We start from the raw sequence: 16,018 nt of genomic DNA on the forward strand, positions 1-16,018 counted from the left end.
CATTTTTTGTGTAGACAAGCCTGCCCTGATGTTTAGAAAGTTCATGTGAGTTTCTGTCTGCTTTTAGTCTATTGTTATTTTAACTTTTCAAACATCTTAAATTATTGTCGTTGATAGTTTTTGTTGTTTTATCTTTTCTGTAAACTGCTTTGAGGTTGTTTGGTTAAAAAAAATCAAGCACCATATAAATTTAATGAAATAAGTAAGTACAGTGGTACCTCGGGTTCAGAACTTAATTCGTTCTGGAGGTCCATTCTTAATCTGAAACTGTTCTTAACCTGAGGTGCCACTTTGGCTAATGGGGCCTGTCGCTGCCGCCACGCGATTTCTGTACTCATCCTGAGGTAAAGTTCTTAACCCGAGCTACTATTTCTGGGTTAGCGGAGTCTGTAACCTGAAGCGTCTGTAACCTGAAGTGTCTGAAATCCGAGGTCCCACTGTAGATAAATAAGAACCAACAACCACAACCTTTCCTCTCCCTTTCTCTTTCTCTCTTCCCCATCCCTCTCACCTGGATCCCTGCAGGAATGTCATACACGATGCGGATGGTTTTGCAGTCTACGTAGCCAGGGAGCGAGTGTGGAATAATGTGGAACTCCATCTTCCCAGGGGGCTGAGTCCCGGTCTTCTCCCCATAGATGGCCTTGCAAGTGGGGCATTGCAGACTGCCATCCTGCCAGGCAAAAGGAAGACAGGGTGGGAGGAGAAAGAGGAACAGGCAGATGTAGAAGAAGCTCATTCTTCAGGTTGCTTTTTAGCCATGGACTTCAAGGCGCTTAAAACTCTCTACATTTACCATTCTTCTGACAGGCAGAAATTCAGCAGGTGGGGAGGATGTGAGTCATTGAAATTGCATTGTAAAAGTAAAAGTAAAAGTAAAAGTAAAAGTAAAAGTAAAGGGACCCCTGACCATCAGGTCCAGTCATGACCGACTCTGGGGTTGCGGCGCTCATCTCGCTTTATTGGCTGAGGGAGCCGGCATACAGCTTCCGGGTCATGTGGCCAGCATGACTAAGCCGCTTCTGGCGAACCAGAGCAGCGCACGGAAATGCCGTTTACCTTCCCGCCAGAGCGGTACCTATTTATCTACTTGCACTTTCATGTGCTTTTGAACTGCTTAGGTGGGCAGGAGCTGGGACCGAGCAACCGCTGACCTTCTCATCAGCAAGTCCTAGGCTCAGTGGTTTAATCCACGGCGCCACCCACGTCCTGCATTGCTAACTTAGATCCATACATTTCATTGGGTCTACTCTGAGTATGACCAACACTGGAAACAACCCATTGTCATTTTTGCACCAAATAAAGTAATTTTTAGCTCCCCAATTCCACCACCAACTTGTCCCATATTTTGCCTGACCAAAGGTGGCAACCCCACCCTTATTTATTTACAGTTGTATCTTGGATTCTGAACACCTTGGTAATCGGACATTTTGGCTCCCAAACGCTGTAAACCTGGAAGTGAGTATTCCGGTTTGTGAACATTCTTTGGAATCCAAAAGTCCGACGGGGCTTTTGTGGCTTCTGATTGGCTGCAGGAGCTTCCTGCAGCCAATCGGAAGCCGCACTTTGGTTTCTGAACGTTTTGGAAGTCGAATGGGCTTCTGGAACGGATTCCGTTCGACTTCCAAGGTACGACTGTATTTACTGCAGAAAACAGGCCTTGAAAATTGTGTGGCTTAAAACGAGAGAAAGGTGTGTTGGGAGGGAGAAGTCCATTCCCATGCCCTTCACCCAACCACCCATTCCCCTCTGGTCTCTCACCTTATTGCCATTGTTGTACATGGCAACCAGGCAGAGGAGGTGGTAGAGGTGCCCGCATTTGCCCAGCTTTCCCACCAGCTCTGGTTTGGCCCCCTTGTGCCTGAGGATCCCCTCGTAGCCTGATGAAGACACCAGCCGCTCCATGCAGATGGTACAGTCCTGTTGGAGAGAGACGAATTGGGGACATGAGTGGCAGTGTTAGCAACCGAGATATGAACGCTAGGAGCTAAATGGTACCTTCAACCTAGGTTATGGGAGCAACAACGGAACGTCTAGGCGCGCTTTTTTAATAACAAGAATACAACGCTGAAAATGAATGAACTGCAGCTAAAATATTACGTTCATTCTTCACATGGTCTAGTCTTTCCCTTGCCTACCCCCCTAATATTCTTAAGAGGGTCTCTTCTCCAGACTTCAGAGAGTAGCTGGAAGTGGGGAGGCAGAAAAAGGTCCTCCTTTCCTTCCACTCGGCAGTTTTAATCTGAAATCTTAGGCACAGTATTGCGCCCAGAGCTCAGAAACTGCTCACCCTAATGAAATTCCCTGTCGCAAAATGCACCTAGAACAGTGGGAGTTTCAAACACTGGTGAGTGGTAAACACAGGGGATAAAACGGGTTCTAGGACTGTCTTCAATTTTGAAAGAAGCCAGGGGATACCCCTCTCTTTCTGCTCCTTCTTTTGCAGGCACAGCTTTAGCATGAATACTTCCAGGGAAGGGGCACCCAAGACCTCTGTTCCACAGCCAGTAATGTTTTGCTGAAATCTGCTTTCCTTGCCATTTCCTCCCATTTGTTCCAATCCTGCCCCTCTGGAGCTCTTCTGCTCCATCTTCTGCATGACAAACCCTTCAGCTCAGTGGTGTAGCATTTGGGTGAGGGGCACAGGGGTGGTTGCCCCATTTGCAAAAATTGTGAGGGGTGCAAAATTTCAACACCCGGTGCTGCCTCAACAAGGCTGTGCTCTTCCGCCATTGAGCTCCTTTGAAAATGACTTCTCCGTGCGAACCAGGAAGCCGCCTCTCCAGACAACAGACTAACTCTTCTTTTCTTATCTCTGCGGCTGTGATCTCCTGGGTGATGCGTACGCCATTAGAGAGTTGAATGTGTACTTCATCCATTTCCCTCTCACTCACCCATCCCTCCACGTGGCCCCGGGTGCTGGCAACCCACGCTACACCACTGCTTCAGCTATTTCAAGACAGTTTCCATGTCACCCCTTAGTCACCTCTTTTTCCAGGTCAAACACACCCAGATCTTCCAGCCATTTCTTAATATAGTTTGGCTTCCAGATCCCTCTCCACTCGGATCAGGGGAAAGAATTCTTACACAGGCTTCTCTCTGTGATCTTAGCCTGCCCTTTGCCCAGGGTCTTTAATCTTACGTTTTGTATTCTTCTAAGGAGTTTAGTGTGACATAACTGGATACCCCATGAAGTAGGTTGGACTGAGAGATAGCGGCCAGCTCACCTCATCTGGGGGATTCTTCACCTTCTGGATGTAACGTCTCACTACATCTTCAGGGTTCTTGCCTGTACAGAATAAAAGAGCACTGGAACTAGATCATTCTCTATTATATAGCCTTCCTTTCTTATAAGAAAAAACAGTATTACATTTCTATCCCCTTCAAAGAGCTCAAGTTGCCATGCATGGTCCCCCGTCCCCCTATTTTATCCTCACCACACCCCTGCAATGTAGGTTCACCTATGTTGGCTTGGCATTTAGCAATATGTGCAAAATTTGGTCAGCACCTTAACTATGATTTATTTCCTGCCCTAGTAAACCATGACGTGAAGTCTTGGGCGGCTTACAAACCTTGGTTTGCTTTAACCATGGCTTAGCCTTCTGTATAACAACAACAACAACAACAACAACAACACAACAAGATCAATAACAATTAACAACAACAACACTCCACCCATCTGGCCAGGCCTCCTCAGCCACTCTGAGAGGCTTCCAACAGGATATTAAAAACATAAGAAAACATCAAACATTTAAAAACCTCCCTAAACAGGGCTGCCTTCAGATGTCTTCTAAAACTCAGATAGTTGTTTATTTCCTTGACATCTGATGGGAGGGTGTTCCACAGTGTGGGCGCTACTATCGAGAAGGCCCTCTGCCTGGTTCCCTGTAGCTTCACTTCTCGCAATGAGGGAACCGCCAGAAGGCCCTTGGAGCTGGACCTCAGTGTCTGGGCTGAACGATGGCGGTAGAGACTCTCCTTCAGGTATACAGGGCCGAGGCCATTTAGGGCTTTAAAGGTCAGCACCAACACTTTGAATTGTGCTCGGAAACGTACTGGGAGCCAATGAAGGTCTTTCAGGACCTGTGTTATATGGTCTCAGTGGCCACTCCCAGTCACCAGTCTAGCTGCCGCATTCTGGATTAGTTGCATTTTCTGGGTCACCTTCCAAGGTAGCCCCATGTAGAGTGCATTGCAGTAGTCCAAGCGGGAGATAACTAGAGCATGCACTACTCTGCCAAGACAGTCCACGGGCAGGTAGGATCTCAATCTGTGTACCAGATGGAAATGGTAGACAGCTGCCCTGGACACAAAATTGACCTGTGCCTCCATGGACAGCTGTGAGTATAAACCCGGCACCCTTACTTAACCATAGTTTGTTTGGTCATCTCACTCCAGGCACTCACCGAACTACAAGGCAAGAGCAGCTGGAAAACAAACCAAACTTGGGAGAAACAAGCCATGGTTTGTCTGGTCACCCGTGAGATGTGTGCTTCAACAAACCACGGTTTAGCATTATATGCAAACCAGATCTTTACAATGGCAGGCAACGCCCAGACTCACAGACTTGGGGCCTGGCCACAAATGTTGGAAACTGACCCTGGTCCTGAATTTAGGTATTTGTGGTATCAGTCAGATATGGGGCAAGGGCCTCATTGAGAGGTGCAGAGAAACTCACTCACTTTTTTTCAGGTGTTTCTTCTTGGTCTTCCGGCAGATCCCGGTGATTCCAGGCACCGGCTTCATGTCACTCTTATTGACAGGTGGTGGGTGCAGGATGGGCTTTGGCGCTCGAGTGAGGCAGACAGGCAGGCCTGCCGCACACATCAAGATGCCTGTCATCCCTGGGCCCAATAAAGACAAGGAAAGAGAGAGAGAAAGAGAGAGAAGTATTATCATTCGCTCTTTCCAGGCACAGCCCGCAATTTAAAACTCCATTTCTGAATGCCACCCCCACCCCTCCATATTTTTTTGCTCTGGAGCTTTTCCCATAAATAAGCTGAATTGGAGCAAATGTCAATTCATGGGAAAGCCAAATTGGCGTTTGCTCTGATTCAGCTGTAAAGAGCAGGTTTTCGAGGGGAAAGCTCAGGGCAAACAACAAGAACAATAGCGCTTGGACACCAAGCATAGACCTCTTCCTTTAAGTGTGGATAAGCCAAGAGATAAGGTAGATAGGTAGGTAGGTAGATGATAGATAGATAGATAGATAGACAGATAGATAGATAGATAGATGATAGATAGATAGATAGATAGATAGATAGATAGATAGATGATAGATACAGTATTGGCCCAATTATAAGCTGAAGCTTTAAAATTGGAGGGTGAAAAGGAAAAAGGAAAAAATATCTGAATATAAGCTGCTCCCTTCCTCGCTGCTCCTGGCTTCATACTGGGGGGGGGGGGGGAGCCGAGCTGCGTTGCCGGTGGCCTTTCGCCTTCCTCGCTCTCGCCCCTCCCAGCCTTGGGGGAGAGGACGGGGGACTACGCATGGGGCGGGCACCGCTTCACCACGCTCCCGATGCTGTTTGTCCCAATCTCCTGGCTTCATACGTAAGGCCGCAAATATAAGCCACAAATATAAGCCACACCCCAGGGGAGTGTGGTACCATCCACTTTGGGAGCCACTGATTTAAAACCTTCAAAAGACTAAAACCAGCGATAAACTGGAAACATTCACCAACATTCCACATATCAAGGTAGGCTGAGGACTGTCCCTGCTGCTCTTACCTGCCAGGGCAGGGTGCACTGGGCCAGTGCCATTCAGGTTCTTGACTGGAAGGGCAGGAACCCTGCACGAGAGAAACAAAGGAGAAGGGATGGGCATGATCAGACTGTTGACATTTCCACTCCACAAGGGCAGACGTGTGAAATTGTGTGTCACATGCCTGTTTACATTCCAGCACAGCTTGCTGGGAACTTCCCTTGTGTATAGCTTTTGCTTTTGGCTGTTCTCTCTGAGACGACGTGAGAGAGAGACGACATGTTTCTTTGTCCTGATTTATGATTAATAAATCTGTAGTTGTAGTATGCTTCCACAAGCCTCACGCCTATTCTGTGTGCACAGTTCGATCTGCTGATAGCATGCCCTGGCTGAGTAAGCTCTGGTCACTGATTTATGTCAGAGCAGAAGTGATGGTCTTTGCAGCGGGACGGATGGAAGGAGACGGCCCAGCCGGGGCTAGCCAGCTGGCCTCCCGGCCCTCTGCATGCTGACACAGATTTCTCATAAACAGCAACTGCGGGAAAATAAGTATCTACAGTGGTACCTCAGGTTAAGTACTTAATTTGTTCCGGAGGTCCGTTCTTAACCTGAAACTGTTCTTAACCTGAAGCACCACTTTAGCTAATGGGGCCTCCTACTGCCGCCGCACCGCAGGAACATGATTTCTGTTTTCATCCTGAACCAAAGTTCTTAACCCAAGGTACTATTTCTGGGTTAGCGAAGTCTGTAACCTGAAGTGTATGTAACCTGAAGCATATGTAACCCGAGGTACCACTGTACTTAACATCTACTTACTTTCCTGCACTGCAGGGGATTGGACTGGTTGATCTTTCGGGTCATTTCCAACTGTTCAGTTCTATGATTCTATATTTATTTATTTACAACATGCATTTGAATTCAAACAATAATCATAATCCTAAACATATAGGATTCCCTGAATCCTTAGACTTCCCTCCATCCTTCCATGGTTTCCATTATCAAACTTTTTCTACTGCATCATATAACTTCTTCATTTTTCTTAAAAATCCATTTTTACTTTAGTTTTTTATACATTGCAAGTGTTGCTATAATCCTGCCAAAGTTTTTAGTTGTTTACAGTCTTCTCTTAAACAACCTATAAATCCCAATTCCTTATTAAAGTTTCTATCTTCTTGGTTTCTGATTTTCCCAGTTATTTTCGCCATTTCGGTTCAGTTCTATGATTCTAAGTTTGCATCATTATCAGGGATGCAGTTCCATTAAGAAACACAGGGCTGCAATCCTATGGCCACTTATTAATATTATGGTTGTTGATGATTTATTTCTATCCCATATATTTTCCCTATTTTATCGAAACAGATTAAATAGGAACAGCTAAAAACATAGGAGATAACGCATTTTTAAAAAACCAAAATTAATAGAATTACAACTCTCTCTCTTTTTCTTCCTCAGATCTATTAAAATATACAAATCCTTACAATAAAAACAGCACAGCACCGCCCTTTCATTAAAAGCAGTTCATTCACAAAAGCATGTAGGAATAAGAAGGTCTCCACTTGTTCTGAAGGTCTCAGGTTCGTATGAAGGAATATGGTCTTTCAGATAGCTTGTAGTGCTTTATGTTGCAGTGTGCCACACTGAACTCTATTACAGTGGTACCTCGGGTTACATACGCTTCAGGTTACAGACTCCGCTAACCCAGAAATGGTACCTCGGGTTAAGAACTTTGCTTCAGGATGAGAACAGAAATCGTGCAGCGGCGGCACGGTGGCAGCAGGAGGCCACATTAGCTAAAATGGTGCTTCAGGTTAAGAACAGTTTCAGGTTAAGAACGGACCTCTGGAACAAATTAAGTACTTAACCCGAGGTACCACTGTATTAGTAAAGGTAAAGGGACCCCTGACAATTAGGTCCAGTCGTGACCGACTCTGGGGTTGCAGCGCTCATCTCGCTTTATTAGCCAAGGGAACCGGTGTACAGCGTCCGGGTCATGTGGCCAGCATGACTAAGCCGCTTCTGGCAAACCAGAGCAGCACACGGAAATGCCGTTTACCTTCCCACTGGAGCGGTACCTATTTATTTACTTGCACTTAGATGTGCTTTCGAACTGCTAGGTTGGCAGGAGCAGGGACCGAGGAAAGGGAGCTCACCCCATTGTGGGGATTCGAACCGCCAACCTTCTGATCGGCAAGTCCTAGGCTCTGTGGTTTAACCCACAGCGCCACCCGCATCCCCACCACTGTATTAGTGTTGTTGTTATTGCTATTTGTCAGGGAACTGCCATCGGAACAGGGAAGGGAGGTAGAGGGGCCGTTGGGATACAGGGATCCTCTGAATGTCTTGCAAAGCAGTTCCTCTTCCTGCGGTGGGGAAAGCCATGCCTCTAGTGGGGAAGAAGGAAAGGGATCAGCGGATGCTGCTGTGAGCCCCAGCACCGCTCCTGGTCAATCCAGCCAGGAGGGAAACACGCCTCTTCCATTGCCCACCTTGCGCAGAGGGGTAAAGCGCAAAGAAGGAAGAAAAAGGCTGGGGGTGACGAAGTTCTTATGCTGGGGACAAAACTGGAAAAAGCCACTCCCGGATTCTGTTAGCGATTGAGGCAGACATGAAATTTGGGGTTCTGCACTGTAAATAGTTTTTGCACCAAATAAAGCCTCTAAAAGACAGGTCGGAGTCCTGCCTGGTTACTCGTGAGCAACCACCCTTGCCATCTGACACTATTGTAATTATTTCTGTCATGCCCTCCCTCCCCAAAGGAGTCTAGGATTGCAAATAGATCAACAATAAAATAAAAAGCATTCTAAAAACAATTCAATACATTTAAAAAACAATTAAAAGCATTCTAAAACAAAAGAAAGCTGATTGGCACCATGGGTTTTAGCCAATTAAGCAATCAATTAAAAATGCATATATCTGCAAATGAAGAGAACAAAAATTCTGAAGGGGGAAGCATACTTTTCTTGCTTTCATTTATTTAAACACATTTCCAAACCACTTGAAATTTTCACAAATATCTGCTTAAAAATTGCACAAATATCCACTTGGAATTTTCAAAAACATCCACTTGAAATGTTCAAAATATCAACATAAAATAGCAACATAAAAGTAATAAATAATATCATTCAAACAAACTACCGGTAATTAATAAAAACTAACATAAGACAGTAAAACACTAGTGCAAAAGAATGGAAAATAAACAATAATAGGGTCCAATCTTATGGGCCAAGGGGGAAAATATGTCTTTCTTTCTTTTTTTAACAAGAGATCTCAATCAACTGATGGTTTGAACTTGAAGTATAGATGATACTGTCTTGAGCCCTGAATGGAGTAAAAAAGAAGTTTGGGAACCATTTGTTTCCACACTGACAGGCAGAAGCATCCCAGGATTTCAGGCAGGAAACTCACCCAGCCCTACCTAGAGAAGACATTGGGGACTGAACCTGGAACCTTTTGCACACAAAAGCACATGCTCTCCCCCTGTGAGCTATAACCCTTCCTGGTGACTTTTCATTACAGGACTCATTTCTGATCGCCGACAGTATTTCCTGCGCAGACAACTACATTTTGCAGTCCAAGGATTGAAGAAATCAAAGCGCTCCATACAACAGATCATCAGTAACACATAGAGACCGATCTTATCAGAGGATTGTATTATTAAATGTGGGTGGCAGATGAGTCAGAGGGGGCGTAGGGCACTCGGTGAGTGCATGGCTCAGCTGATATTTCAATATTTTTTTGGGGGGGTAACTGCTAACTCCTCAGGGGACCAATTTTAGTGCTCTAGAATTACCGCATGAAGGTTAATCCAGAGGGATGTCCCTGCTGTGATAAACTTGCAAAGGAAGTGGGAGGAGGCAAATAAACATTTGGATGAAGACTGTTCAGTGGCAGACCTTGTCAACATGACAGAAGGCTGCCTTAATTAGAGGTTTCTCTAGCTCAGCATTGTCTACACCAGGGGTCAGCAAACCTTTTCAGCAGGGGGCCAGTCCACTGTCCCTCAGACCTTGTGGGGGGCAAGACTATATTTTTTTTGGGGGGGGGAATGAACGAATTCCTATGCCCCACAAATAACCCAGAGATGCATTTTAAATAACAGCACACATTCTACTTATGTAGAAACACCAGCCAGGCCCCACAAATAATCCAGAGATGCATTTTAAATAAAAGGGCACATTCTACTCATGTAAAAACACGCTGATTCCCAGACCGTCCACGGGCTGGATTTAGAAGGCGATTGGGCTGGATCCGGCCCCCGGGCCTTAGTTTGCCTTCCTGACTGACAGCATCCCTCTAGCGTTTCAGGCAGGAATTCCTCCCAGTCCTACCCAGAGATGCCAGGGATTGAATTTGGGATCTCCTGCCTACAAATCAGAGGCTTTCCTACTGAGCTACAACACTTCCCCTAAACAAACATCAAGATTCTAGTCCTTATGCTTCTTCTTTGAAAAATGGCTGCATTAAAGAGGGACATAAGAGGACAGACCATTGGCTCATTTGGCTCAGTCCTGCTCACACAGACTGAAGTTTAAGACAGGTGCCTCTGCCAGCTTCTACCTGCCTTTCACCTGTCTTCTGAAGCTGCCGTCTATTGAGCCATGCCATTGACCCATCTAGCACACGAATGGCAGCGCCTCACCAGGATTTCAAACAAGGAGCCATTCACATACCCAGAGATGCCATTGGAGACTGAACCCAGAACCTGTGCAAAGCAGATGCTCTACCACTGTTCTGGAGTCCTTCCCCTATCACAGGAGGAGTCTATTGCACAGAGTCAGACCATTGGTCCATGCTGTTCTGACTATCTTTGGTTGCTTGCTTCAACCTGTTCGCTCGCTTGTTGTCTTGGCTATAACCGGCATTCAGCTGGCCAACAAGATTTCGATCCTGATTTCGATCTGGCTCAGTATTGCTCAACACTGTCTTCCAGCAGTAGGGACGTGGGTGGCGCTGTGGTCTAAACCACGGAGCCTCTTGGGCTTGCCAATCAGAAGGTCGGCGGTTCGAATCCCCACGACGGGTTCAACTCCCATTGCTCTGTCCCAGCTCCTGCCAACCTAGCAGTTCGAAAGCACACCAGTGCAAGTAGATAAATAGGTACCACTGTGGTGGGAAGGTAAACAGTGTTTCCGTGCACTCTGGCTTCCATCACGGTGTCCCGTTGTGCCAGAAGCAGTTTAGTCATACTGGCCACATGACCCGGAAAGCTGTCTGTGGACAAACACTGGCTCCCTCGGCCTGAAAGCGAGATGAGCACCGCAACCCCATAGTCACCTTTGACTGGACTTAACCATCCAGGGGTCCTTTACCCTTTTTTTACCTTTCCCCAGCCCTATCTGAGGATTTTATTTATCTCACAAATTTGTAAACTGCTTCACAGTGGCCATTGAAGTGATACACAAAAATAAAACACACAAAGAGAAAGGAAACGAATTCTAAAAACAACTAAAACCATTCCTACAAGCACAAATAGAACCATTCCTAGGGGTTGTCTCACTTCAGGGAAAGCTTTCTTAAACAAAAAGCATCTTCTGTTGGCACCTAAATATCGTTATACTGGATTTCTGTCTAATTTTACCCAGTAACTGATTCTAGAGGGCTGGAGCTGAAACCCCAAAACCTTGGTTTTTAGTATAGACTATGTGCATGTCTGGGGCATGCTGGACTCTCAGCAGTGCCCAGGTAAGGAGAGTCATTACCAAGGGGGGATGTATGGGGGAAAGTTATCCAGAGATTGAACCTGGGAGTTCCTACATGCAAAGATGTTCTGCCACTCCTCACAAAAATAGCAATTGGCCATGGCGGGATTTGAACCCACATCTACACGCTGCATCCAAACTCACCTGATTGTTAGCTTGGACTTCATGGCTCCTTCCTACGGCTGTCTCCCCACCCCTTTGAGAAAGAAAACAGGCTGGGCGGCCCCTCTAGGTTGGGATTAGGAGACCAGCAGGTCAGTCGGTTTAAGAAAGGAGCATAATCTCCTTCTGAAAGTGACAGAACAGCGCAGCTCCTCTGTCAGTGGCTTCAAGGCTTTGTAACGCACCACTGGGTGGCGGTGGAGCGGGGAGGCCAACCGCTGATAATGGATGGAGATTACGAGGATGGGGTGGTTTTTCACAGGTGGGTGGAGCTAGGAGAGCAGACGGCAAAAAAGGTGGAGCCTTTTCTGGCTATAGGCAACAATTCTGCTACATGCCAGCCCCACTGATCTGAATGGGGTGGCGGTGGTTTAGGCACTTGTAAGTCTCACCTGCTCCAAAATAAATTGGTCTTGGAAGTGCTTAACTGGGAACAGATCATGCCCTACATATCTGCTTTAAAAGTTGCAGTCTGCTTTACCACATATATACAAATCTGAGATAAATACAGGCTGATAGAGATAGATAGATAGATAGATAGATAGATAGATAGATAGATAGATAGATGACAGATAGATAGATAGATAGATAGATAGATAGATAGATAGATATAGATGATAGAGATAGAAGATGGTGATAGATAGATGATAGATGATAGAGATAGATAGATAGATAGATAGATAGATAGATAGATAGATAGATAGATAGATAGATGATAGATAGATAGATAGATAGATGATAGAGATAGAAGATGATGATGATAGATGATAGATAGATGATAGATAGATAGATAGATGGATAGATAGAGATAGATAGATAGATAGATAGATGATAGATAGATAGATAGATAGATAGATAGATAGATAGATAGATGATTGATAGATAGATAGATAGATAGATAGATAGATAGATAGATAGAGATAGATAGATGATAGATGATAGATAGATAGATAGATAGAGCCGCATTGCTAATAACTATTAGTATTTAGAAACCAGACTACTGGCTCAGTGGCTGAGGGGGTCAAGGAATGTTCATGAACATTCCAACTTCTCAGAAGAAATTTGCAGCCATGAGTCCTACGTGACTTTCCACTTCTTGCTACGTATCTCGTTTGTGTCAGCTGCATAGTCTTAGGTGAAACGTAGTAGCGTGATGTGTGCCAGCTTATAGCCCAGACCCAGAATGTTGCCTTGTCTGGGGTAATCCTATAAGGAGAGCTATTTATGTCCCCTGCCTGTAGTCTTCAAGGCTCACATCGGAATATACCACCAGCAGAGTGCTCTACTGGAGCACAGGCTCCTTGGACACCTATGGATGCACTTGCTTTCCTGGGGCATGTCTCTAATAAATCACTAGTTTCATTTTGCCTCAGACAGGGGTTATCTGCATGCAACAGGACAGCCTTCCCTGACTGCCAGCTACTCTCCAGCTACTGTACTCTTAAGACCTGCTCTCTAATGTTTTAGCTGGAGCTGTCAGGGACTGAACCTGAGGCCTTCTGCGTGCAAAGCAGCCGCCCAGCCAACAGCCCCTCCCACTAGGGCAGGGGTGGAGTGCCTTCTGAGGCCCACATGCCAGTGGTGGGTAGGGCCAGGGCTAAAAGAGGTGCAAAGTTTGCCTTTGTGCAATAGGCTGGTTTCTACACATGCTCACACCCCCAGCTCTGCATCCTCCATCCAGATATGCAGGAGGTATTGTTAGAGTTTGTGGACTCCTTCTGCAGCTCTGAGCAAAACGCTCAGAGTGCAAAGCAGGGAAGAGGAGGCGTGGCCAGGGAAGAGGAGGCGTGGCCAGGGAAGAGTTACAAGGGCCAAACAGAGAGGCCTGGAGGGCCAGACTTTCTGGTTCGAAGCCACATGGGTACTTAGCAACTTGTCCTGTGCTCCAGGGTACCATTCACGAAGGGTGGTGTTATGTACTGGGTTGAATAGGATCCAAACTGCAGCAGTCTGATTGGCCCTAGAACAATAGGATCCAAAAGGCAGCAGCCTGATTGGTCCTAGAACAATAGGATTCAGAATGCAGCAGTCTGATTGGTCCTAGAACAATGCAGCAGTATGATTGGTTGGCAGGAACTACCCAATCATGCTCCAGATAGAAGTGAATCCACAACCTGATTGGCTTACAGTAGAATTCCGGAATTAGCCAATCATGTGCAGCCCATTGTGTAAATAATGTATATAAAGCAGATACCTTGAGGGGACTTTCATTCATTCCTCCTCACCACTATGAGCTGAATAAAGAGCATGAAATCACTTTGCGACTCTGAGTATATTTCAGGTGGCCCTTTCCTTCGCTCAGAATCTGAGATATGCGCACAGCTGCTGAGCTACAGCCCCTCCCTGAACTCACAAGCAGAAGCGCTCGGAAACCAAAGTCATGCACATGCTGCACTTCCAATGCCCTGGAGCCGACGTTCCATTTTGAAGCGTTGTTGACAAATGCGTTGACATGTTTATAATAACAGGACAATTATGGGCTGTTTCTGTTTCCCCACTCCCTGCTGTATATCTAGTATAGCATTTCTGTGTCTTGGAGTTAGACACTCCGCTCTTCTGCTCCCAAATCAGCAGGATAGAAGCTCATGCAGAGCAAACAAAGTCAGGGCATTACAGAGAAAGAGGAAATGATGTGTACTACCCCCCCCCCTCTTTCTGGGTGGGGAAATTCAGTGACCCTGCCAGCCAGCATTGTCAATGGTCAAGGATGTTGGGAACTGGTTGGAGTCCCACAGCATCTGAAGGGCAGCCCTGATCTTTGCAATCGCAGTAGGAGCCTCCCCTCCCCCATGAGGTTATGTGGTCACCTCACAGAATTACAATTCCCAGAGTTCTCTGGGAAGAGGGGCTGGCTGTTAAACCACTCTGAAAATAGTAGCTTCTCTGGGAGAGAAATACATACGCTTTGGGTTACATACACTTCAGGTTACAGACTCCACTAACCCAGAAATAGTGCTTCAGGTTAAGAACTTTGCTTCAGGATGAGAACAGAAATATTCTCCATTCTCCATATATTTTCTGATTTTTGATGAATCTCTTCAGATTAATGCAGCATTAAGCTCAGCATTAAGCAGAAGGTCCTGGGTTCAACCCCTGGCCATCTGCAGGTTGGGAATGTTCCCTGCAGGAAACCCTCTTCCAGTCAGTTAAGACAAGATGGACCAATGGTCTGACTCAGTTTAAGGCAGCCTCCTTATATTCCCCAACCCAAACATTCTCTTTTCATCGAAAGGAACCAGAGGTCCCCGGCCCTAACATTTGACAGCCTGGGGGTTAGCACATATAAAGTTTAACCTGCCTGGTCCCTCACTAGAACAGCCATTTACAGGACCACCCTACCTGTCCGTGGGCATCTCAAACTCCGCAGGTGAGGAGGCTCTCTTCCCTGATGTGTGAGAAACTACTGTACCCCAGCAGTAAAAGCAAAAAAAATAACGAAATAAAATGCAAACTCATGAGGAGGAAGGAAGCTCATGCAAACTGCAGCCGCAGCTCAGCACACAGATGGTTTTGTTGGCTGTTCCTGGGTGTGATTGTAGCCCACGTGCCCATTTAATTCTGCTACTGACTCGTGGGCCAGCAGGGGGCCACGATATGCAGCCCTTTCAGGCCCCCTCCCTGGAAAGCTTAAACTGGGAGGGCTGGTAAGAAATATGGCCTGGGAAGGCAGTTTGTGGCCAGGGAGGTGGCACAGCCATGTGGGGAGTGTCCAGAGGACCAGCTAAAAATGTCTGATGTTCTCTAGCCAAGGACTAAAGAAGTCTTTCAGAGCAGGTTTCCCCCAAATTTCTGTGTCCATTGACCCTTCAATGAGCTTGCCAAGCTGTCACCAGCCCAGATTCTTAGGAATGTAAATGGAATAAGAAACATAAATGTATAATCAGGTTTATTTGTCATTGATCAACATGACTAAGAATCATAAAAGTTAAAAAAAAAGTAGGGGCAAAGGAAGTACGCTCTGTACATGCCCATGGCTTTGATTTCATAAGTTCATTGATCCTAATTATTTTTTTTCACACTATGCCTCTTCAGGCCCAGACCCCTATCGACCCTGAGGTCTTTATTAACCCCTGGCAGAAACACATCAAATCAGTATCGACCGCGATAGGATACCCTATTTTAGAGCATTTTGAGGTGGAAAAAATGGACTCATTTCCCTAGAGACTTCAAATGGTGAGATTAATCAGCCTTAAAGTGCAGCGTTGACATCGATTTTTAAAAAAATATTTTCAAGTTTTTTTTAAAAAAATGGTGGGAAAACAGCCATTCTTAACACACAGGTGACCTCCATGAAGGGTCAATGAGCTCAGGTATATTTTGTCCCCAAGATATCTGTACCCAAATACCAAGTGTTACATGAGAATTCAGGGTTCAGACAGATGCCACATTCACACCATACCTTTTAAACACTAGGATGCTGCCATAAAGCACCACTTTAAACAGTCACGGTTTC

General features: G+C 45.9%; 1 protein-coding gene across 2 annotated transcripts in view; it reads right to left on the reverse strand.

The window, feature by feature from the left end:
* The window catches only part of DTX1 (deltex E3 ubiquitin ligase 1), a 53,394-nt gene that overhangs the window by 4,775 nt on the left and 32,601 nt on the right, over window positions 1-16,018 (reverse strand). For both annotated transcript variants that reach the window (XM_079956760.1, XM_079956761.1), the window contains exons 4-8: window positions 5,731-5,792; window positions 4,683-4,844; window positions 3,228-3,289; window positions 1,762-1,920; window positions 512-673 (exon numbers count right to left, since the gene is read on the reverse strand). In XM_079956760.1, the coding sequence (XP_079812886.1) occupies window positions 512-673; window positions 1,762-1,920; window positions 3,228-3,289; window positions 4,683-4,844; window positions 5,731-5,792 (607 nt within the window). The remainder of the gene's footprint in view (window positions 1-511; window positions 674-1,761; window positions 1,921-3,227; window positions 3,290-4,682; window positions 4,845-5,730; window positions 5,793-16,018) is intronic.

Source organism: Podarcis cretensis (genome assembly GCF_951804945.1).
Source record: "Podarcis cretensis genome assembly, chromosome: 16".
NCBI lineage: Eukaryota > Metazoa > Chordata > Lepidosauria > Squamata > Lacertidae > Podarcis > Podarcis cretensis.